This window comes from Phyllostomus discolor, chromosome 5 (assembly GCF_004126475.2).
Source record: "Phyllostomus discolor isolate MPI-MPIP mPhyDis1 chromosome 5, mPhyDis1.pri.v3, whole genome shotgun sequence".
In the NCBI taxonomy this organism is placed as follows: domain Eukaryota; kingdom Metazoa; phylum Chordata; class Mammalia; order Chiroptera; family Phyllostomidae; genus Phyllostomus; species Phyllostomus discolor.
The window spans coordinates 14,725,605-14,748,543 of record NC_040907.2 but is presented as its reverse complement, the minus strand read 5'-3'; the positions used below and the strand labels follow the sequence as shown (position 1 = coordinate 14,748,543).

General features: G+C 50.3%; 1 protein-coding gene and 1 long non-coding RNA gene across 3 annotated transcripts; one reads left to right on the top strand and one right to left on the bottom strand.

The window, feature by feature from the left end:
- On the bottom strand, window positions 1-21,066 carry RPL11 (ribosomal protein L11). 2 transcript variants are annotated; one of them, XM_036025524.1, is made up of 7 exons: window positions 21,061-21,066; window positions 9,192-9,203; window positions 3,876-4,026; window positions 2,981-3,087; window positions 1,623-1,754; window positions 511-621; window positions 1-79 (listed from the first exon to the last, which is right to left on the bottom strand). In XM_036025524.1, exons 2-7 carry the CDS (start codon window positions 9,195-9,197, stop codon window positions 50-52), a joined length of 537 nt encoding a protein of 178 aa, XP_035881417.1. In that variant the 5' UTR covers window positions 9,198-9,203; window positions 21,061-21,066; the 3' UTR covers window positions 1-49. The 2 variants fall into 2 exon arrangements, with proteins under 2 accessions (XP_035881417.1, XP_028367149.1); XM_028511348.2 differs by lacking the exons at window positions 9,192-9,203; window positions 21,061-21,066 and adding an exon at window positions 4,785-4,862.
- Window positions 4,884-22,690, top strand: LOC118500536. The gene is made up of 3 exons (XR_004903100.1): window positions 4,884-4,995; window positions 19,542-19,739; window positions 22,107-22,690. It is a non-coding gene; the product is annotated as an uncharacterized LOC118500536 (long non-coding RNA).
- Window positions 22,691-22,939: the final 249 nt, after the last annotated feature.

Below are 22,939 nucleotides of genomic sequence, written 5' to 3'. Positions count from 1 at the left end.
TACATTTTACTGAAGCCATTTTATTGATCTTTTGGATAGAAACAGGAATTTATTTGCCAGGAAGGATGATCCCATCATACTGAAAGAGAAGAGATTTTATTTTATTTTTTTCAGAATAACAGGCAACAGCAAAGATGGCAGCAATGGCTAATGCTTTGTTGGAGATTTCAAATCTGATCCATGAACTTGGCTCTGAATCCTATACCCATTCTGGACTAAACAGGAAGTCGGCCACTTTTAACAACTGCTACACTGTGCTCAACTGCACTATAAATGACAATAAATGGGGCTCTCATTAAAGCTGTATTTCCCCCCTTTGAGCTACCAAGCACTCACTGGGGTGGGAGAAGCCTGATTCTGGGTGTTCTTTTAAACCATTAACACTGGAAGCCCCCACTTGCCAAGCTGCCCAAACAGTCTATCTTCAAAGAAGCTACCCACCAAATGGCGATAGATTCTGCACCCCCAAACCCACTCCCCACCACTTCGCCTGAGAATAACCAACGTTACCTTCTGCTGGAACCAGCGCATGGCCTCCTCTTTGCTGATCCTGTGTTTGGCCCCAATGCAGCCTGTCCTGCGTTTCTTGTCTGCGATGCTGAAACCTGGCCTACCCAGCACCTGTCCCAGGAATAACCAACAGTCACCTAGCCAGCTCAGAGTCAAAGGCAGACAGACAAGACTCACACACAGGAGAGGCCAATCTTCAAGAGTCACTGGTGGCCCAGCGAATTCTGGACCCTTGACCTCAGGGTCCGATGGACCTGTCACCAGCACCCTGGACGACACATCATTATCGTGCAGGTGGGCTGTGCAGGCTGGAACTTGCCGCACCTCCCCCTTTCCTACCTAACTTCCAGTGGTAGCTAAGGATCTGCCACTGCTGCTTCCCAATCCCCAAAGCACTTTTATTCTTAAAAATAGTATTAAGAACAATCTTACTACATGAGTATTGTAGAAAACTTAAACTCTGAGCAACACAAACACTTCTCTCCTTCCATCCACTTCAGTTTAAAAGTCCTTAAATTACTAGGTTTGCTGTTCCCAGACTCCCAGTGAGCACCCAACTCTCATCACTGTTTGGATGTTCAAATCTAACGAGGGTGCTGCCGGCATTCAGGTCTTCTGGTTTTTGCTATTTAATTTGGTGGCTGGACCCGAGCACTGCAGTAACACGCATGGGAAAGTTCCTACACTGAAATCCCCACCCGATACAAACCAGCCACATCGCCAAACCCGCCCTCAGGATGGAAGCCCCGCGCAGGGTCCGAGGAGCCCGGAGGGGCCTCAGTCAGTGCAGCCAGATGAGGTGCCCAACACCAGCGTTCACATTTTCAGTTCCCTGGCTGGGCGAGGCAGTTTCTTCATCCACCCTTAAGCCTGTACCGGCGGCTGCTAGATCCTAGTCTCTGAGCTTCACGACAGCAGTGATCTCGTCTATCTAGCTCTGTGCTGCATCCCTACACACACCGCCAACAAGGTACATCTTCCAAAGGGACAGACAAAGGCAGACAGCACTCAAAGCTTCAATCCAACTCTGACACCCAAACACCACAGGTGAAATAAAGGAGCAGCAGGGTCCATGCCCCTCACACAGAGTGGGAAACAGCAAGTATTCATACCACGTAGAAGTCCAGGCCATAGATACCGATGCTCGGGTCATATTTGATCCCCAGATCGATGTGTTCCTGGATCCCGAAACCAAAGTTTCCAGTGTCTGAGAAGTTATTTTTTCGTAACTCATATTCTCGCACCTGAGGAGATAAATGTAGCAATCACACTCCTTGTCAATGCAAATTCCCCTGAAAGAACTAGCTTAGCTTGCAGCACCTAGCACCCCAGAAATACAATTCGATGCAATTTGGCCCGAAACAAAATCAGGTTTCCCCACTACATCAATCACATCCCAACTATGGATTTCAGACCTTTCCCAACTTTCAAAGTGCAGGGCCAAACCCAGAGAAAGAATCAAAGAGCATAGTTCCACCCTGCCAAATGCAGGGTTAAGCTTCTCTAAGGAAGAGCCCTCAGAAGTTCGGACACACACACACACACACACACACACACAGACAGCGAACAGGTACATGAAAAGATGCCCGACGTCACCAACCATCGGGGGAAAGTAAATCAAGACCACAACGGGGCAGCACCTGGCACCAGCCAGAACGGCTACTACCAGAAAAAGACAGTGGGTATCATCAAGATGTGGAGGAAAGGAAACCCTTGTGCACTGCTGGTGGGAATGTGCATAGGCGCAGCCACCGTGGGGGGAAAAAACCCAGCATGGAGGTTCCCCCCCAAAATGAAAAGGCACATGCAACCCCAAGTTCACTGTAGCATCATTTACAACGGCCAAGATGTGGAAACAACCTAAGCGTGCAATGATGGGTGAATGGATAACTATGTGGCATATGTCCTCGTGGACACACAGTGGAATACTCCTCAGCCATTAAAAAAGAACGGAATCTTGCCATCTGCAATAATGCTGTGGACCTTGAGGGTGTTATGCTCAGTGAAGTAAGTCAGAGTAACAGCACGATTTCAATGATACATGGAATCTCAAAAACCCAAAACTCCTAGATAGCAAAAAACAGATTTATGGTTGCTGGTGAGGCAGGGTCAAAAGATACAACTTCTAGTCGTGGAATAAGTCAGTCATGGGGATGTAACACACACGATAACTACAGTTAGTAATATTGTGTTGTGCATTTCAAAGTTGCTAACAGAAAAATCTTAAAAGTTTTCTCATCACAAAAAATATTTACTTTATACAGTGACAGATAGTAACTAGTTAGGTTTATCGTGATCATTTCAGTATATGCCAATGTCATCCTACAGTACACCTGAAGCTAATGCAATGTTACATGTCAGTCATACTTCAGAAAAACACAGTACACTAGTTTAACTAAAGCCACTACAAGTATCTGCATGTGTGAAGCTTGTGCTCCTTAGCACCAGCCCACGACGGGAGCAGCCTCACCTTCAGACCTTTCTCCAGGATCTCTTCTGCCTTAGCCCCACGGACGGTGCAGTGCACAGCAATCTTTTCATTTCTCCTGATGCCGAAGGATCTGACGGTGTACCTGGCTGCAGGCAGGAGGTGAGGAGGAGTCAGGTGTTGCCATACTCCCACCGCCTATTCCCCAGAACACCATCTCTGCAACTCCAAAGAGGGGGTAAGAACCCAGCCACACTCCAAGTGGTGGTGTTCTAACCAGTGTCACCTACATCTCTGAACTGATTTCATCCGTAACAGAAAACACATTCCACCCCCCAACCGTGGAACTTCCAAGTCACTCAGCCATATTTAAGGAATTAAGAGCTCAGTCATAATGTCAAAGTCTACAGAGGGGCAAGTTCACAACCAGAATAGGCCCCTAAAAAGGAAGATGACCACTGTGTCTACAGAAAACAAAACTTTAGATTAACAGTAGCTAATGTTCACTAACACCTTACTGTACTGTCATCCCGGTTTAACAGACAAGGTTTTGAGAGGCTCACCTGGGTTAAGATCCCAGTTGGTAATGCGAGGGGGGATTTGACCCCAAGGACTTGCCATATCCCACTACCCTGAAGCGACACAACTTTACCCCGTTCTCACGTAGCCTACATAGCGCTACCTGCTAATCAGACCCACTAGCACTCGCTGCTTCCCCAGCATTTCCACCCTGTGTCACCCCTTACTAGGAAAATCTTTGCTTGGGCCAGCCCTAGTCTCTGCTCACATAAAACATGTACTCCAATGCCACCAGCAATCCTAAAAGGAAGACACTTCCCGGGCAGCTCAGGAAGATAATGCTTTTAAGGGATGTCAACTGTCAGTGTCAAAACGGGCACTGAACAGGCTTGAGACACACCCCATGCCTGCCACTTACCTTTGGAGAACACGGGGGTCTGGCCCGTGAGCTGCTCCAGGACCTTGGCTGCCCGGGTCAGTCTGTCTCCACTTTCCCCCACGCAGATGTTGAGGCAGAGCTTGCGGATGCGCAGTTCGCGCATGGGGTTCTCCTTCTCGCCTTGATCCTGCTGTAAGGGGGAACGGGGAAGCGCAGCGGTCAGCACGCTCAACCCGCCGCAGCTGCGAGCGCGGTGTTTTTATACCGCGCATTTATTTCTGCTCATCCCAAATCGTACCGAACGCCCTAAAAATGGGGTGTCACTGTGTCTGCCGGGGAGGCATGGAGGAAGAAGATAGCTCAGGATCTAGTCTCTCTTCCTCCGCGCACGGAATGGGTGAACGGGACCTTACAGCAGGTACCGAGTGTCAAGGTTACAGGCAAATACTGAGGGTGAGCGCCACGAGGCCCAACGCGGAGGGTGACGGGGAGCGCCCCATTATAAGGCCGATGGGAGAAAAGAGAAGTGATGGGGAGGAAGGAGAAGGAAACACGTGATTGTGGCACCGCGTCCCCAGCTCATTCCGAAGCAGCTCCCAGGCTGCAGCAAAAGGCCGGCCCCTTCCCTCAGCGGAGGTCCCGGCTGAGGTTCCTTAGCACCGGCCAAGTCTCACGTCCCCAGGACCGGACACAGGTCCGGACCCCGTGGCGCAGAGCCGTTCTTTCGAGCCGCTCGCTCTCGCGGCAGCCTCCGGGCCCGTGCTCCTGAGCCTCCCGGGAGGCGGTCCCGGGCCCGCACCGGGGAGGGTAGGTGAGGGCGAAAAGGCCGGCTCGGCGCTCTCGGCCCGCATGGCTCTGAAGCTGCAGCTCGGCCGGTACCGAGGGCTGCCCGGCCGGCCGTGGATGGAGGCGGATGAAGGGGCGCTAACCCGGGCCTCAGACACTCACCGCCATGATGAGAAACAGGAAGAGGCAGTGAGGTTTCCGGACCGGGGCCTTATGGGATAGGAGGCGGGCTCTTCCCCCGAGCTAACCAGAGAGATGAGGAAGAGGAGGAGAGGCGCGACTGGAGCGGCGCAGCGTCGGCTTCCCGGTGGTGGACGCAGCTAGCAACTGCAGGCGACGCTGGCCAAACGGACCGGACTCGGGTTTCCCAAAAGTAGGTTTTCAAGCCCCCACGCCCCCCATGCGCCGCCCAGTCTCGGGACCTGGTGAGTTTTGCGTGATGGCACTGCCAGAACTACATTAAATTAATTATTTAAATTATAAACAAATAATTTATTCCCTAAGTTTAAACAAATGGCATTTATCCCATTAGAACAGAGTGGCTTGAACCTGAGTTGTGAAGACAGGCAGATGAGGTCCTGTCTGGGTTAGCTAATAACTTTATAACCTGGGGAAGGGTACTAATTACACCTTTCGACCTCAGTTTTCCTTATCTTTAAAATGGGTGCGTGAGATTGTGAAAAATAAATGGTAGAGTACATAGTAAGTCCACAATAAGTGGTTACTCTTGTTGTTAATATGAACCCACTGTATCCACTCAACCCCCCAAAAGTGTGAGACATGGTGTGTAATTAAGAGAGGGCCATCCTGCAGGCAGTGAGACCGCTTGCAGATTCGTCTCTGACAGGCCAGGACCCCCGTCCCTGATACACACGAAAGCCTTAGCAGCAGGACCCAAGGGGGCGCCAGGATCCACATTCCAGGCCCACGCTGACCTTGAGCTGGTGGCCAGTTCCTTTCACAGGAACCAGTGGGAAAGAACATACAGGACTTTGGTGGGAAAGGAGCCAAGCCGCTTTCTTCTGCTGCCACAATCCCCTTCTCCCATTGCTAGAGGGGAGGTGGAGGTTCCTAGGACACATTTCACCCTTCGGGTCGAAAGGGCACTCTGGGAAAGCCGGTCTGATGGAGGAAGGCAAAGGGGAAAGGCCTCTCCTTTGAGCCTCCTCCTTCACGCATCCACTGGCTCACCCGGAGCTGGGCCCTCCGCCTGAGCTCTAGGAGGGAGCAGAGCCAAGGGAGGGGCTGCTTCAAAACTTGGAATAAGAGACAGCTGAACGCGACACAGGATCCTGGATTTTCTTTTGCTGTAAAGCAAGTTGTTGGGATAATTGACAAGATCTGAGTAATGTCTGTAAGCTTCAGAAATGTACCCATGCTGATTTAATGCTCTCATCCAGATTACTTAACTGGCTCTGTAAGAGAATGTCCTTGGGTTTAAGAAATACACATTTGGTTTTGGGGTAAAGGGACATCATCTCGCAGCTTACTCTCAACTGGTTCAGAAAAAAATAGTTAGAGGGATAAGGCCAATGTGGTCAATTTAAGATTTAGGGAGTCTAAGTGAAGTGTGTGTGTGTGTGTGTGTGTGTATGGAACTTCATGCAACTTCTCTGTAACTCTGAAATTATCACAGTGAAGTTAAGAAAACAATTTGAGGGAAACATGTCCCACAGGAAGATGAAACAGAGCTCATCCTCCAAAGTGCAGTCTGGGAGAATGACAGGAGGCTTTGGAAAAAAATTAATAAGCATCTTTCTATAAATAATTCAAACTTGTAAGAAAAAATAATATATCCTCTTTTTACAGAGGAGATAATTGAGGGTTGGAAGTGGGTTGCCCAGCCCTAACTGGTGTGGCTCAGTGGGTTGGGCTTTGTGCTGTAAACTGAAAGGTCACGGGTTCAAATCCCAGTCAGGGCACATGCTTGGGTTATGGGCCAGGTCCCCAGTTAGGGGCATGTGAGGGGCCACTGGTTGATGTTTCTCTCACATATCATGTTTCTCTCCCTCTCTTTCTTCCTCCCTTCCCCTCTCTCTAAAAGTAAATAAATAAATAAAATCTTAAAAAAAAAAAAAAAAAGAAAGGAAAAGAATTAGGTTGCCCAAGGCCCAAGCCAGGAGTTAATAATGAGGGAAATTCCCCACTTAAACACCAGCCTCATCAGCGAAGATGAGTTTTTCCATTAGTTTGATGAACTTGGCAGCTCACTGGCCAGCTCAGAGGCCTGCACAAGCCTATGAGGTCAGTGTCATCTCCATCTTAAAGAGAAGGAAACAGGTCTCCAGTGTCACAGGTATTCCTTGAGAGCTGAGTCTAAACCCTAAATCTATCCAGTCCTCTGACGGAATGCTTTGTTTTCTTTTTAACGTCTAAAACATAGTAGCTGCTTAATGAATTCTCAGAAGGACATAAAAATAAAGTCCCTTTATCTCAGCTGAAATACGTGATAATACTTAGGGTGTGGGGAAGTGGGCTTCAAAGTTTCAGGTTTCCACTCTAACATCATTATAGAAGAGCCCCCCTTGAGCACCTGATATAAAGTAACTCACTCATATCATGCCCCTTCACCTTCCCTTAGCTTTTTCTTAGCACCTGTCATTTTCTGCTGTATTATGTCTTATACCCCCTCCCCGGGGCAGAACTGCATCTCACTCGCTGCGAGCACCCTCAGCACCAAGGACAGTGCCCAGCGTGCAAACGTGCAAAGTCCATCCCAGTGAACACTGCCAATGGCAGTGCTAATCTTTCTCAAGGACAGTTGGGCCGTCTGCGTCACAACAGTCCAAAATAATTCCTACCCTTTGTTTTGTTAGAAACTTATTTTAATTAAATTGGGGATACATACAAAGATATGTTCACCAAGAGGCTTATGGCAGTTTTTAGTAAAATTAGAAACAACATTCTTAGAAGTAGGTGATCTCGGGCTATTACTTATCTATATACTGTAGCCCAGTTTTCTTATTTTACATTCAATAAAAGGCCTTCTCCATGGGGTTGTGTATATGTAAAGTGCTTAGTCTGGGCTCTGGCAAATAATTTCACAAGTTATTAATCATTGCTTTTATTTAATAACAAGTATGGCTAAACAAACTACTGTACCTCTGAGAGATACAATACAAAACACCCAGTAACTATTCAACATGTTTCAATGGCAAGGAAGATTTAAAAACTAAAAAGTGTTATGCATAGTTGTGAGTCCTAAGGCGATGACCAGAAAGAGCTGCGTGAAAAACAGGTTATCTGTAAGCCATAGGTTGCAGTTTATGCTTGGTAGCTACATGACATGCTCATTTGAGAATGTTAATTACTTTTATGATCAGAAAAAGATAGCTAAGTACCTGTTGGGGGAAAGGCTAAAAATCCTCAAGGCAGTTATAGAAATCGTAGGCTTGCTCTGACTGGTGTGGCTTAGTGGGTTGGGCATCATTCTGTAAACCAAACAGTCACTGGTTCAATTCCCAGTCAAGGCACATGCCTAGGTTGCTGGCCAGGTCCCCGGTTGGGGGCACTCGAGAGGCAAACAAACCAATCAATGTTTCTCTCCCTTTCTCCTTCCCTTCTCTTCCCTCTAAAAATAAATAAAAGTAAAACATTTTTTTAAAAACTAAAGAAAAGGTAGGCTTTAGGCAAATGTAGTAAGTGGAAGCAGTTGGCATTTGAGTACCGAGTGGCAGATGAACAAATGCCCACATGGATGGAGTCTGTCGTGTTATTCTCACAACCCCCTGAAGTGAACCCTAAGGTCCAGAGTGCTGATACCTCAGCTACCCCTCTGCTGTGGGCAAGGGATGGAACCGGGCCTTGAAGCCGGGTCTGAGGCCAGAGCTACCCTTCCCTGGTAGGGAGACAGTCACGTAGAAGTGTTAAGCCCTACCGGATCTGGGGTCTGTGAGCACAGTGAGCATGTCTGAGACACGTTTATTTTGCGCCCACGCTGCCTACCCTGTCTTCAGAGGTAGGTCAGCTGAGATGCTTTGAACATTGGCTAGAATTCTAGACTGTGCCAGCACTGCCTGACAGAACTTTCTGCAACGATGGAAATATTCTATAATCACACTGTCCAATATGGAAGCCACATATGGTTGCTGTGGGTGTGAAATGTATGTAATACAACTAAGAAATTAAAATTATTTGATTTAATTTTAATAATTTAAATAGCCACATACTGAGTGTCACATTGGACAATGCACTTTTCTGCTTACTAGTTGTGTAGTTTTCATTTACCTCTGTTTGTTCATCTGTGAAATGGGGATCAAATCAGGTTTCCCATGGCAGGGGGGCCATTCAGTGACTGGCCCATAAGCACACTGTAAATCCTGGGGGCTAAGTGCTAAGAGAAGCTCAAAGACTTTAATGTGTAGGTCCCATGTAACCGGCCCTGGCCCTGTTAGCCCTCACCTTAGTGCTGGCTTCTAGCATATTATCCACGTGCCAGCCCGAAATGGCTGCACAGATGACAGCCTCAACATTGTAGCCGATCTTCTGGATACAGGTGTTCTCCTCCTTGCTTATCGCCTCAAAGCACACACCCCTGCGGGGCGGCTCTGTGATGTCCATCTTGTTGACCGCCATGATGAGCTGCTTCACGCCTAGGGAGTGGGCCTGCAGTACATGCCCACGGTTCCACCCGTTCATGGAGGTGCCAGCCTCAAATTTGTGTACACCCCTTGCCACAAGCAGTACAGCACAGTCCACCTGGCCCGAGGGACAAAGAAAAGAAGGCCCAGCTCAGATCCAGACTGGGACACCCACTGCCCATCCCCAAAACAAAAACAGCCCTGGCTGGTGTGTCTCAGTGGATTGAGTGCTGGACTGTGAACCAAAGGGTCGCCAGTTGGATTCCCAGTTGGGGCACATGCCTGGGTTACAGGCCAGATCCCCAGTAGGGGGCACTTGAGAAGCAACCACACACTGATGTTTCTCCCCTCTCTTTCTCCTTTCCTTCCCTTCTCTCTAAAAGTAAATAAAATAAAATCTTCTAAAAAACAAACAAACAAAAAAAACACCCCAGGCCCTGGGCAGGTAGCCCATTTGGTTAGAGTGTAGCCCCCATACACCAAGGTTGCAGGTTCAATCCCCAGTGAGGGCACACACAAGAAGCCACCAGTGAATGCATGAATAAGTGAAATCAATGTTTCTCTCACTCTCTTTCCCTAAAGAACAAAACAAAACAAACAACACCCCCATACACATGCAGAAAACTAACAAGGACACATACGCACAATGAAACAAGAACAAACTGAAAGAAAAGCAGTCATCAGTTACTGAGTTGACAGGTGTTTCTTGAGCGCCTACCTGGCGTCAGGCACTGAGTCTGGGCGTCATGCACATTACCTCGTCCGGTCTGCACAACAGCCCTTTGTGGGGCATAATGACGAGGGAATGGAGGCTCAGAGGAGCTGAGGGGCTCGAGCTAAGGCTCATAGCTGGTGAGCGGCAGAGACAGTGTGAATCAGGGCCTGTGAGGTGACGGTGAGCTGGGTCTCACCTGTGTCGGCACAGTTCAAGCCAGGAGATTCCTGGGTGGGGACCCAGCGACCCAGAAAGATCTTGCCCTGTCCTCAGGCATGACTCAGTTATTCTGGCTGCAAAAGAACAATGCAGCCTCTCCACAGCTGCAGCAGGGAGGGGTGGGTTGGGGAGGAACACCCTCCAAAATGTTAAAAAAAACAAAACTGGAGTCTCTCACTCTCTTCTTTTCCATCTTCTCAAGATTTCTTCTATAAAAAGCCTTCCTGGGCTAAGGGAAAATTGTTCCTCTCCTAACTCCATGGAGGAGGTTGGAAGGGGTAGGAAGAGGAGGAGGCAGTACCCAAATCAGGTCTGGAATCAAGAGTTCACTTTTCAGCGACCTCACCTTCATATACAAAGATTTCTTTCAAATCAGTAAGAAGTCCTGCTAATGCACAAGCAGGCCAATAAACCAAAAAAGAATAGTCAACATTTCTCAAAATCAAAGACATACAGATTAAAACAACATATACTTTTTTACCTTTCAGGTTTTCAAACAATAGAAAACTACAGAAACCGTTGTTGGGGAAGATGTGGGAAAATGAGCACTCTCGTATTTTGTTGATGGGAGTTTCAATAAACACAAACTTGCTTTGCAGGGCATTTTGGAATCTAAAGCCTTAAAATGTTCATCCTTTTGACTCAGTAACTGCATTCTGGGTATTTATCCAAAGGAAATATAATTGCAGGGGTATCCTTTCTAGAATTACTTACAACCCAGGAGGGTCTGTGCGGTGGGCTGAGGTTGCCAGGGTGCTGGGGGCACTCACAGGGCTTGGGGCAGCTGCTGTTTCTCTACCGGAGGAGAAACATTTCCGTAGTTCCCAAGAGTCCCAGACAGCAACCCTGCCTCACATACACAGTACATATACACGAGGACAGACACACAACCCCAGGCACCGGGACCCTTTGCCCCCTCCCCCAGCCGATGTCTGCTCCAGCATCCTGTGGCCCCTTTCGTTGTACTTCTCATCAATCCCTTCCTCCTGGGAGTCACACTTCCTGGGTTCAGATTCCAACTTCATAGTCACTTGACCTTGGGGATACTACTCCAACTCTGATACTGCCCCTCAACTATAAATGGTGGTAATAATCTTTCCTGCCTCTGGGTCACCAAGAGGGTTAAAGGTGATGCCCCTGCCAAGTGCCTACCTACCTCAGTGCCTGCCCCTCAAGAGTGGGAGCTCAGCCGTCATCACTCACATTTACCTTGGCCTCGCTCTGATCCTGCCTCTCCCGCTCCCACCTAACTGTCCCCCCTCCTATCTGGGCTTCCTTTTTCTCAAACCCTTCCGTCTTCCTTAACCTGAGACCTAGAACACCTGCAGGGTTGGAGAAGGAGAAAGGGCAGCCATTCCCCAAACCGAGATGCTGCCTGGCTGAGATTCCCAAGTGGGGAGGGGCTTCGGCCAGCCTGAAAACCCAGCATAACCTGGGACAGATCCCCAAGTAAACGCTGCCCGTGGGACCCCCAACACAGACTCTCCCAGGTAGGCTAGGCCACCGCTGGAAGCTGTTCCCTCATCTGTGAATCAGAAAGGGAGGGCTCCAGCCTAGATGCCCCTAAGATTCCCTTAGGGGACACTGGGGGCTGAGCCCACAGTGGGGACAGTTGGGATGTGGCAAATATTTCACAAACATGGATTGGAATCCTGGGTCCTCCTCTGCCGAGCCTTGGTTTCCTCATTGGCAAATGGACACCAGACAATAATGCCTGCTTACTGTCCTCTAAGAGCTGGTGGGAGGAAACAACGCAGAGGAAAGGGACAGAGAAAGAAAACTGGGTGTGCCAGACACAGGAATGCCCACCTTTCCACCACCCGCTGAGCTCCACGTTGTGACCAGCAGATGGCGCTGTTGTAGCGCCATTAACTCAACCCCAGGTCCCAACCCGTCGCTGCCTGCCTGTGCTTGAATGGGGACATTTGTTGTTTGTGGCAAAACTCAGTCTGGAGTGTTCATTGAGAGCCCAAACTTGGCAGCCAGCTGACCCAACAGACTAGTCACACACCCTTTAAAAAGGCAGTGTAACTTTGGGTGACTAGTTTAACCTTTCTGAATTTCCACTTCCCCATCTGTAAAATGAGGGTGGCATCTCCCCTTCTGGAGTTAGGCAGGATTGCTTTGATCTAGGATGCAAAGGCTGCTGCACCACCTGCAGGGGCCCCCGTGCTCAGTAACGTGACTAGTACAGCGGGCCTGAGAGGAGGAGGCAACGTCTCCCTCCCGACCCTCCCAAGCTGCCCCAAATCGAGCCCAGCCTCTCCTGCTCCCACTAACTGTCCCTCGAGGAGTTTAATAAGTGGTGGAAGTGCGTTACCCACATCTGCCCCATCACCAGGCCTTCGCTCCTGCCCTCTGTCCTCTGTCTGCAATATTCTTCCCCTCCCTGTTTCATGACTTTCTAGGAAATTTGGGACCTGTTGGGTTTTTTCCTAATTGCATTTTAAGCCTTATTGAGATAAAATTTATGTATAATTGATGTGATAAATTTATATACATAAAATGTACTCGTTTTGAGTGTATTATTCAATGATTTTCAGTATGTCTACCAAGTTGTGCTCAAGACTTTATTTTTAAAATCTGATCTCTCTCCAGAGCCCAGACCCTTTATCCAGTGCCCCATGGCATTGTCACTTGGCTGGCCCCTGGCCCCTCTAACTCAGTACATCCTTAGCCAAGTGTATCATCTTGCCTCCCCCTCCTTTCTCATCTTCCAGCATTTGCCACCTCCCTTCTGGGCTTCTTCTGGCTAGCAATTTCACCTTTCATCCCTGTGTTCTCAGCACTTCGCCGAGAACCTGGCGCTTAGTAGATGCTCAATAAAAATTTGCTCTATGCATGAATGAAATAAAGAGCGTCATCCTGCTATGCAAGTGTGCCTGCTCACCCCCCTCATCCCACCTGCCAACCACCCTGTCAACTGTCAACTGTGTCTGCAGCCCGACCCTGCCTGGAGCCCTGCTGCTCCAGCCTCATACCACTGCCCTCTGCCACGGCGGTGGCCTCTTGCCCTCCCCCGTGCCCTGCTTCAGTCTCCCCCTCCCTCTGGTTTCTCTCCCCCTATCTGGCCCCAGAGTGACTTACCAGAAAAGCACATCTGATCTCATCCTCCTCACCCTGAGAATGTGCTGCCCACTGCTACAGCGAAGTCCAGACACAGCAGCCCTGCAGGCTTTGATCTCAGCCTCTCTGTCCAGCCTCGGCCTCATCCTTCTCCCCACTCTCCAACTCTTCCAGGCCCTGGTCACCCCAAGCCACAAGAGCAGTATGACACTGCGACTAAAAAGCAGGTCTGGAGTCAACCTGGCTGTAGTTTACATCTTCCACAACTGCATCCCTGTGAGCCTCAGTTTCCTCATCTGTCGTATGGGAATGATAAGTGCATGGACCCGTTAGGGCAGTGGTAGGGATCACATGAGATGGTGAAGTACAATACTTGTAATGGGACTGGCACATGGCAGTACTCAACAAAAGTTCATTTCAAATCACCACAGGCTCCCCAAACCCACACAAGTTTTGTTCCTCAAGGTTTGACTATAGGAGCTGTATTTCTCCTTTCTGTCCACCAGGGGTGCTGCAACCCATCCCGCCGTCCGGAGCACATCAGCTCCATCTAGAAGGCCAGCCCCAGGCCCCCTGAAGTCAGCTTTAATAGACCATCCCCATTCACAGAGCTAATCTCACAGGGGCCCCTCTTGCCAGCTCCCCCAGGGCAAATCCAACACCAAATCATTTATCCCTCAAATCTCTCCCCTTCTCTGCCTGCCCACTGCCACCTCCCTTATACCAGCCACTCCAGTGTCCGCCCTGCTCCCACTCTGCCCCTTCAGTGTTCTTCCCAGAATGGACAACCGCTCTCACCGCCCCTCCCCTGCAACCCTTCATTGGTTCCAAAGTATAGTCTGCCGCACGCTGCAGGCTATGACTCCTCCCCAGCCACACAGTGTACCCATCCTTCCACCCACTGGGTCCCAGCCACACTGGCGCAGGAGCACCCTTCCCCTCCCACCTCAGGGCCTTGGCACATACTGTTTCTTCCCCCTGGACCCTCTTTCCCTGCCCTTTCACCACTTATTAAACTCCTTCAGACCCTGATCTCCTCGGAGATATCTGTGACTCTCCAATCCCCGCTAAATCAAGATCCCTCACAGTATGTTTTCATAGCACTCTGTGCTTCCTCCTCTCAGCCCTTATCACAGCTCGTAACTATATACCTGAGTGGCTGTTTGATGACTGTCTGCTTCTCCCACTGACTCTGAAAGCTTCCTGAGAGCTGAGGCCGTCTTGTTCCGTTGGGTCCCCGGTGCCTTGCCCTGTGCCAGTGGGATGGCTGGTCGGAGTTTGGCTGTTTCCTTATGTGTCCCTTCCGCTCCCTCGTCAGGCCCCCAAGGGAAGGGCCATAACCCATGTCTGTATTCCCGGGCAGACCCCTACCCCACCTTGGCCTGGAACAAACATACTAGGGGATCCACAAATGTCACATGGGTGAAAGGTAGCATCGTTTTCTGGTCCTTCTAAGGTCGGTGTTTTAACTGTGCTTACAGAAACTATGATATGTTGTGATAAAACATTAATAATAATGTCGGCAGTGGGCACGGGAGCGTGTTCTTTGACCCTGACCCTCTCCGCAGACCTGGCGGCTCACTTTCCAGCCCTGACCCACCCTGCGGGGTCAGCAGGGCAGTGTCAGGATTTTCTCACTTTTACAGAAGGGAAAACAGAGGTTTGGGAAGATTAAGTGGCATTCCCAGAGCGGCTGGGCTGGGCTCAAACCCAAGCCTTCGGTGTCCAGGCCCTCTGACACTGCACTCCAGACCCCCCAAGCCCGGACACCGCGCTCCATGAGGGCAGACATCACACGTTCTCGCCCCGCTGCACTCAGGGGCTAGCGCAGTGCCCGGTCAGGAGGGAAGGGCTCCCGACGGCTGTGGGGTGGACGCACAAGCGGAGGAACGCCTCCTTAGCTGCAGGGGCCAGACCAGGCCACCCCTCCCTCCAGACACTGCCCAGGGACGCTCTGTCTCTAGTCGGGCCTCTCTCTCAGCGCCCAGGGTGGGAGGAGAAAAGGGGCCAGGGCGAGAGGAAGAAGCGTCACACACAACAGCACCTCCTGAGGACGGAGCACTTTATCACGTTGCTGTAAGAACTTAGTCAAGCCCAACTGACAGCACATACGGAGGAGCGAGATCTCAAATGCTCTCCAGCACTTCACAGTCCGCACCGCCCTCACACTCTCTGGCTCTTCCCGAGATCTCAAGGGAGCCCTGCAAGGAGCGGGGCAGAAAAACAAATGAGCAAGAAAACGAGAAAGGAAAGCCAGCGCGTATTCTTTGTAAACAGAGTAGAACTGTGCTGCCCGATGCGGCAGCCGCTTACTGCACGTGGCTATTTTAATTTAAATTAACGAGAAGTAAATGAAATAGGAAAAGTTAATTCCTCAGTGTCACTAGCCACACGTGACACGCTCAGCAGCCACACGTGGCTGGTGGCCACTCATTGGACAGCGCGGCTCCGGGACGTCCCCATGCCCTGTGGGGCCGACTGGTCCACAGTGCACAAGTGAGCGGACGGGAGGGGAAAACACCTGCGATCCCACTTCCCAAAGAAAACTGCCGCTCGCTTTTCAGCGTGGATATTTCCAGTTTTTTCTATGGGCGGGCATCGTAGGTTGTTTTTGTTTCATTTTTTCAAAAATGGCTCAATACTGCACAAACTGTTTTATGGCCTGTTTTTTCACTTATCAAAGTTCTATACATATCTTTTCTATAACAGCTTTTTAAAAAAAAAAAAACAGTTGCACAGTATTGGTGTGACTACCACAATTGATGTATCCGATTCCCTATTCACAGATATCTGTGTTGTCTTCGTTTTTAAAAAATAAACTGTCAGGGCAACTATTCTTTTTAAAAATTTATGTAAGCATTTTGTGTGACAAGAGCTGCACTGCGTTTCACAGTCTCTTCATTACCTGTACACAAGCAGTAGATACTCGTTAGAGAAAAGTAAATGAAACATAAAGTAAAAAGAAAAAAAAGTTCCCAAATCACTCCAAAATAACCACATTTCCTTTCAACTTTTTAATCGTAAGATTTTTTCCAAACGCAGAGAGAGGTTAAAAGAATGACAGGAGACACCGGTCCCCCCACCCCCTCGTGCCAACAGCTGAAGCCACCACAGTTTGAACACGGTGGCGCCCTCCTTCCGAGCATCTTCCTGGGTCTGAACACATACACATACACAAAGTAAGAGTGACATCACGGTTTACGTGTTATTCGGCATTTGTTTAAATTTGTACTCTTAACAGCGCATGACAACTATCCTCAAGGCTTCCTGAATACTTTTCACAGCATCATGGTCAACGTTCTTGGCCAATGGCCCCTTAGTAACCGCTGAATGGAGCCGTGACCATTCCCATAACCAACCCCGCCCCCCTGTGGCTGGACATCGCTGTTCCCAACTCTTCACTGTAATGAAAACACGAACGTTCCGGGAACATCCCTATGTCTCTTACCTTTGGGTGATGACCTGAGGGTGAGTCCCAGACTGGAGGGCGACTCAGGAGCAGGACACGCCTTCCACGATGGCCGTGCCAATTTACGTGTCCACTGAAGATGCGCGAGACTCTCCGGTTACCCGCGTCCGCACCAGTGTTTTCACACGTTAGGGCAATTGTGTGTTTGTGGTGAACAGCCTCATCTCTGCCTTCCCCTCCGGAGGAGAGCTCAGTTCGATCGCTCCTTTTGGAATTTCAGGCCCCAGCAAAATAGTTGGCGTGTGAGGGACGCTCTTTAAATGCAGGTTGAATGCATGGATGCGCCACCACACAGACTGAGCCCAGAGGGGCAGGACACCGAGAACACAGGGGAAAGCCATCTCACTGCGGGGCAGGCTTTGAAGTTGGCGCAGAAACGAAATACCCCACGGTGTTTGCTGAATGAGCAAAGGTTCGAAAACCCTGTAGGAACATGCCGCAGTGGGTACTGACACATAGTTTCCTCATTATTCAAACATTTTTATTCATTTAATGTATATTTATTTAGCATCTACCATGAGCCAGGCACTGTTCTGGATAATACAGCAGAGAGTGTAACAAATCCTCTGCCTTTTGGAGCTGACCTTCTAGGGGGAGACAGACACATGACAAACAAATCAACAAAGACTCATTTAGTGTGTCCATCGGATGGCGAGCAGCTAGGAAGAAAAGTAGAGCAGGAGGGGGGCTGGAAAGTGGCAGGGAGGCGGGAGGGAGGATGGGCTGCCGTTTTATGTGGTGTGGCCAGGGAAAGCCTCTTTAATGATGAGCGAAGGTGAGCCCTGTGGATGGATAAACAGACCGGAGTGGTCCACACTAGGCCGTGGTAACAGCAAGTGCAAGGGCCCTAGGGTGCAACTGTGCTTGGCTGCTCAGAGAACACCCGGGACGCCCGTGCAGCTGCGGGGAGGGGAGGGCAAGCAGGAGGCAATAAGGTAACGCAGGTGTGCACTGCAAATGTTGGCCCTTCTGGGAATGGAAAGGTGTTGAGATTTTCTTTGAGGGACAAAGGAACCACTGAAGGGTTTGAAAAGAGAAATAAAGTCCTTTGACTCATGTTAGTAAAAGGTGTTGCTGATTGCTTCTCATCCTTTCAGCTAAGATCAAGTACAAAAGGTGTTGCTGACTTTGATATGGAGAATAGAGCATGGGGGAGGGGCAGAAGCAGGGTGCTTCATTGGGAGGCTGTTACACAAAATCCAGGCCAGAAAAGAAGGGGTCCCTCCGACATGGGTAGTAGCCACGGAGGTGGCGAGGGTCAGATTCGGGACGACTCAGAAGGCAGGGCTGGTGGTGTTTGTGCTGCGTCAGATGTGGGGGTAAGAGACAGGAGTCAAGGGCGACCCGGGCTGTGCCCTGAGCAACAGGAAGGACGGAGTCGCCCTTTGCTGAGCTGGGAAAATATTAAGAGTTCAGTTGTGGCCGTGTTCAGTTCGAGTTTCTTGTCAGCTATCTGAGTGGAGATGTATGATCCTGGAGGTGAGTGGGAGAAGCAAAAGAAGACTCACCAGCTCACAGGGTGTCTGTAAAGCCTCGGGAGGGATGGGAACTAGCTAGGGAAGTGAGCCAGGGAAGTGGAGGGGCCCCGGGGCCAATTCACAGGGACGCCAGCACGGGGACCTCAGGCAGATGAGGGAGAGGGGGCTGAACGGGGCCCTGTGAGGTGGGAGGGGAACGGAGCGAGTGGGGCCCAGAAAGACACAGGACAGATGTGCACCTGCAGGAGGGCCCAACCCCCTGGTCAGATGCTGATGGGGAGGGCTGGGAAGTGACCGTTACATCGGGCAGCACGAGGTCATTGATGACCCCAACAAGAGAAGTTTCAGTGGAGTGAAGGGGGTGAGAGCCCAGCTAGAGGGGGTCAAAGGGACAAGGGGAAAAGGGCAATGAAGACTGTTGCTCCGGAAAGCTCTCGGGGAAGTTTTCCTGTGAAGGGAAGCGAAGAAACGCATCCTTGGCCGTGTGTGTGCACACGCATGTTTAAGGCGCATGTTTAAGGCAGAATGAACTGGCAGGTGACGGGGTGCCGAAGGGAGTGAACCAGCTGCAGGAGAGGCCGGAGGAATTGCTGGGTGATGATCTGGAGGAAGCAAGAGGGACCTGGGGTAGTGCCAAGTGGAGGGAGCGGTCTTAGAAGTGAGCACCGGTGTAACCGGCGGTGGCAGAGGCAGAGAAACTGATGCAGATGATGCTGGCAAGTGAGCGGAGGGCCAGCCGGGGGTCTGGGAGGTTTCCTCCCATTGCTTCTGTTTCCCCAGTGAAAACAGCAGGTTCTTTCTCTGGTGCGTTACAGAAAGCTACGGCTTCCACGGACCACCAGATGGAATGGTGGGCTTGTACTTAGGGCCACAGAGTATAAAAAGCCTTTGAATGCCTGGATCACACTCGGCATGGAAAGAGCCCACACTCTGCTGGGCACTGGGAAACTGGGACCAACTGGGGGACTGTGGCAGGTCACAGTATATGGCATGTCCCCATCAAGGTGTGGGAGCTCACGGGGTGGGTTGGGAGTGTAACTCCGTAGCAGTGATTCGTGCATATTGCTCTCTTCCCTCCTCCTACGTGTGTGCTGAACTGCGTGTGTGTTAAGTGCACTGTGATGAGGACCCCACTGTAAGCGGCGCAGCTGGAGCCTCGGGCCTCCCGTCTCCAGGCCAGTTTCCGATCTGCTGTGCTACTCCGTCTCTCACCACGTGTCGCTAGGGAACCACCGAACTTGAGGGTAGCGAGTAGCCTGGACAGGCCGAAGAGCAAACAAGGGTGTAACTCAGAGAAGCCCGCGACATCAGAGCTGGGCAGGTCCTGCAGGTCATCTGGCCCGGCCGCTTACTTGCAGGCGTATCTTACCACCTCTGTGTTTCATTCCTCAGGTCAGGCTGGAGAGGTTTGGCACCACCCAAGACCACTCAGCAGAACCCTCATCACCCGCCCACCCCCCTCTTCTGGCATCATCATCTTCCTGGCAACTGGCCCGTTTTGGTCACTCCCTGCCGTCGGCTGGTCCCGTCTCATCCTCACAGCCCCTCTGAGGTGCTTTTGTGTGCAGGTGGGCAAACCTCACCGAGCAGGTAAGTGCCACCTGAGGGATCTTCGCACCTCTGTACAGCTAACTGACCAGAGATCTCACACGGGGCCGATAACCCTCACACACGAGGCAGAAGGGGGCTCCCCTGGGAACCCCAAAGCAGCGCATTTAAGATCAATAAAGGGAAGTTTTGCTTTGCACAGAAGGGGTACTGACTAAAAATACTAGTGGCTACGAGAAGTATTTAGATGAATTCATAGATAGTCGATCTTCACACGGCCGTTGAGATGATCTTCTAAAAACATAGACAAGGTCACAGCGATCCTCGGTCCACAGCCCCTCACTGCCCTCAGAGCAGAGTTCAGACTCTTCACCAGGTGGCTCCCCCACCCCCCTCTCCTGCCCTGCCCTCCCGGCTCTCTCAGCTACCCTGCCCGCCTCGAGTTCCCGTGGACACGCGGTGCTCTTCCTGCCCCAGAGCCTTTGCGTGTGCCCTTTGCTCTGATGGGCCGCTCCTCGCCCCAGCGGCTCTTGTTCACCCCCCACACCTCAGCCCGAAGGTCACCTGCTCCTCCCGAGGGCTTCCCCTGCGTGACCACTCAGCTGAGTCAGTGCCCGGCCAGTCTCTCTCGTCTCTCATTGCTTTTTGGGTTTCTCCCTTGCCTTCGTCACAAGCCTCATTATTTAATTAATTTATTTCCTTTTTTTTTGTCTCCACCTCCTTCCACTGGACAGTGAGCCCCATGAGGGCAGTGTCCTTGTCTGTGTTTTCATCCCCCTGTCCCCTGAACAAGCACCCTGCTGGCATGGTGCCTGTCATGTGCTGTTTATTCGGCGCTGACCGGGCTAGGTATAGTCCTAAATGCTTCTGTATGAATTAACTCCTTCAGGGCCTACACATTACCCCTGTGGGAGAGGTACCGTTAGCTCTTTTTTTATAGATAAGGAAACTAAGGTATGCTTTGTTAGAAATTTACCCACGGTCACAGCTAGTGAGTGGCAGAGCAGAGATTAAAATCCAGGCAGAGGGGCTCCAGAGTCTACAGTCTTAACCACAACTCCCCACTCCCTCTCCAGTACTTACTGAGGCTGTCAGTAAACATTTGAGGAATGAATGAATGAAAGAATGAATGAGAGGCAAAGAGCTTGGGACAAAGGGCCCTAGATCAGAGAGAGGTGGGTTTGGGACCCGGCTCTGTCTCCTGTGGACCTGGGCCTCAGGTTCTCACTCTATTAAGAAACAAAAAACTTCCCTGAGAGTACTTCAAAGCAATAGGAAATAACTAAAAACCTACTTTTTGAAAAGTGGGTGAAACGCCTAAACAGGAAGTTCGCTGAAAAAGAAACCAGAGTGCAAAATAAACAAATGAAAAGATGCTCCATCTCATTAAGGAAATGCAAATGAGGACTGACTTCCCCGGGACAGTGATCACACTAAGTGCCAGTGAGGCTGTGGAGCAACTGGAACTCCCATCCGCTGCAGCAGAGGAAGGGGGAGCGCTCTTGGGCACGAGCCCTCCGGAGAACCGTCTGGCAGCACCCACACAGCTACACGTGTGCACTCCCGATGATGCACACCTTCCACCTCGGGTGTGTAGCGTAGAGAAACTCTGACACGTGTGCATCAGGAAACATGCTATAAGAGTGAGCATAGACCTGTTCTGTCCTGTGTGGCTCAGGTGGGTGGATGTCATACCACAAAGCAAAAGGTCATTGGTTCGATTTCTCATCAGGGCACACGCCTGGGTTGCAGGTTTGGTCCCCGGTTGGGGTGTGTGCAAGAGGCAACTGATTGATGTTTCTCTCTCACATCGCTGTGTCTCTCCTTCTCTCTCTTCCTCTCTTCCCCTCTCTCTAAGAATAAATAAGTAAAGTATTTTTAAAAATGATCATGCCGAAACACTAGAAACAACCTACATGCCCATTGACTGGAGAATGGCGAAGGTACCTGAGGTTTATTTATTCAGTGGAGTATTACGCAGCTGAAAAAATGAACGACGGCTAAATAATGCAAAATCGTGTACGTGGTGCAGAAACATAGCAACGCATGAAAAAAATCAATCCAAGAAGGAATGTATATACATTATACTATTGATATAAAGGCCAAAAAGCAAACAAAACAGTGTGTTGTATAGGATCCATCCCCATATGGAGACACTATCTTTTTATTCCAAAGCAATGAATGGGGACCACAAAATTCAGGGTTGCATTGTGTTGACCTTTGGAGGGAGGCAGGGAACAGAATGAGAGAGGAACACAGGTGGCTTCAACAGTGCTGGTGAAGTTCAAGTTCCTGTGCCGAGGCAGCGGGTTCACAGACATTTGTTTCCATAAACCAGACATTCGTCACACATTTTTTGAGTTCATCAGATATTGCATAATATTAAATTTACTCTTTTGTAGTCTCCAGGGTTGTTGTAAGAGTCAAATGGGAGTGTGGATAGAGTTGATTGTTCATTCAACAAGCGCCCACCATATGCAAGGCACCCTCTTAGGCAGCAGGGAGGCCACAACAAGTGAGACTACAATCCAGTTGGAAGGAAGGGGCTTAAGACCAGAGCAGTGAACAGCAGCAGCTTTGGAGCCAGAGAGACCTGGGTACGAATCCCACTCTGCTACTTACTAGCTGTGTGACCTTGGGCAGGCTTCCCAGCCTCCCTCTTCCTCAGATCTGTCAATCGGGAACAGGAAAGCTAAGAGACTGAGGCAAAGCAATAAAGATAACTGGCTTGCCTGATACTGAGCACTTAGTACGAGCTCAGTGAATGTGCCTGTTTGTGCAAAGCGCTGACGAGGCGGGTGGAGAGGAGGGGGCCACTCTGCCTGGGGGTGGGCGCTGAATGGGACAAGAAGGGCTGTATCCTGAAGGCTCCGAGGGGTCGGTGAAGGTCTGAAGGTTAGACAGGGACAGCATTTGTGTCTCAGAAAGATCCCTCTGGCTCAACTGAGGGACAAGACCAGAGCCAGGCCCTGGCCAGCGTGGCCTGGTTGGTTGGAGCATCGTCCTGTAACTGGAAGATTGTGGGTTCCATTCCCAGTCAGGGCACACACCTAGGTTGCGGGTTCAGTCCCTGGTCTGGACGCATATGATGCCCAGTCCAGGTGCATACAGGAGGCAACCAATCGATGCTTCTCTCTCTCGTCAATGTTTCTCTCCCTCCCTTTCTTCTCCCTCCCTCTCTCTCTAAAAAGCAATTTCAAAAAAAAAAAAAAAAAAAAGCACCAGAACCAGGAAGGCTGTTT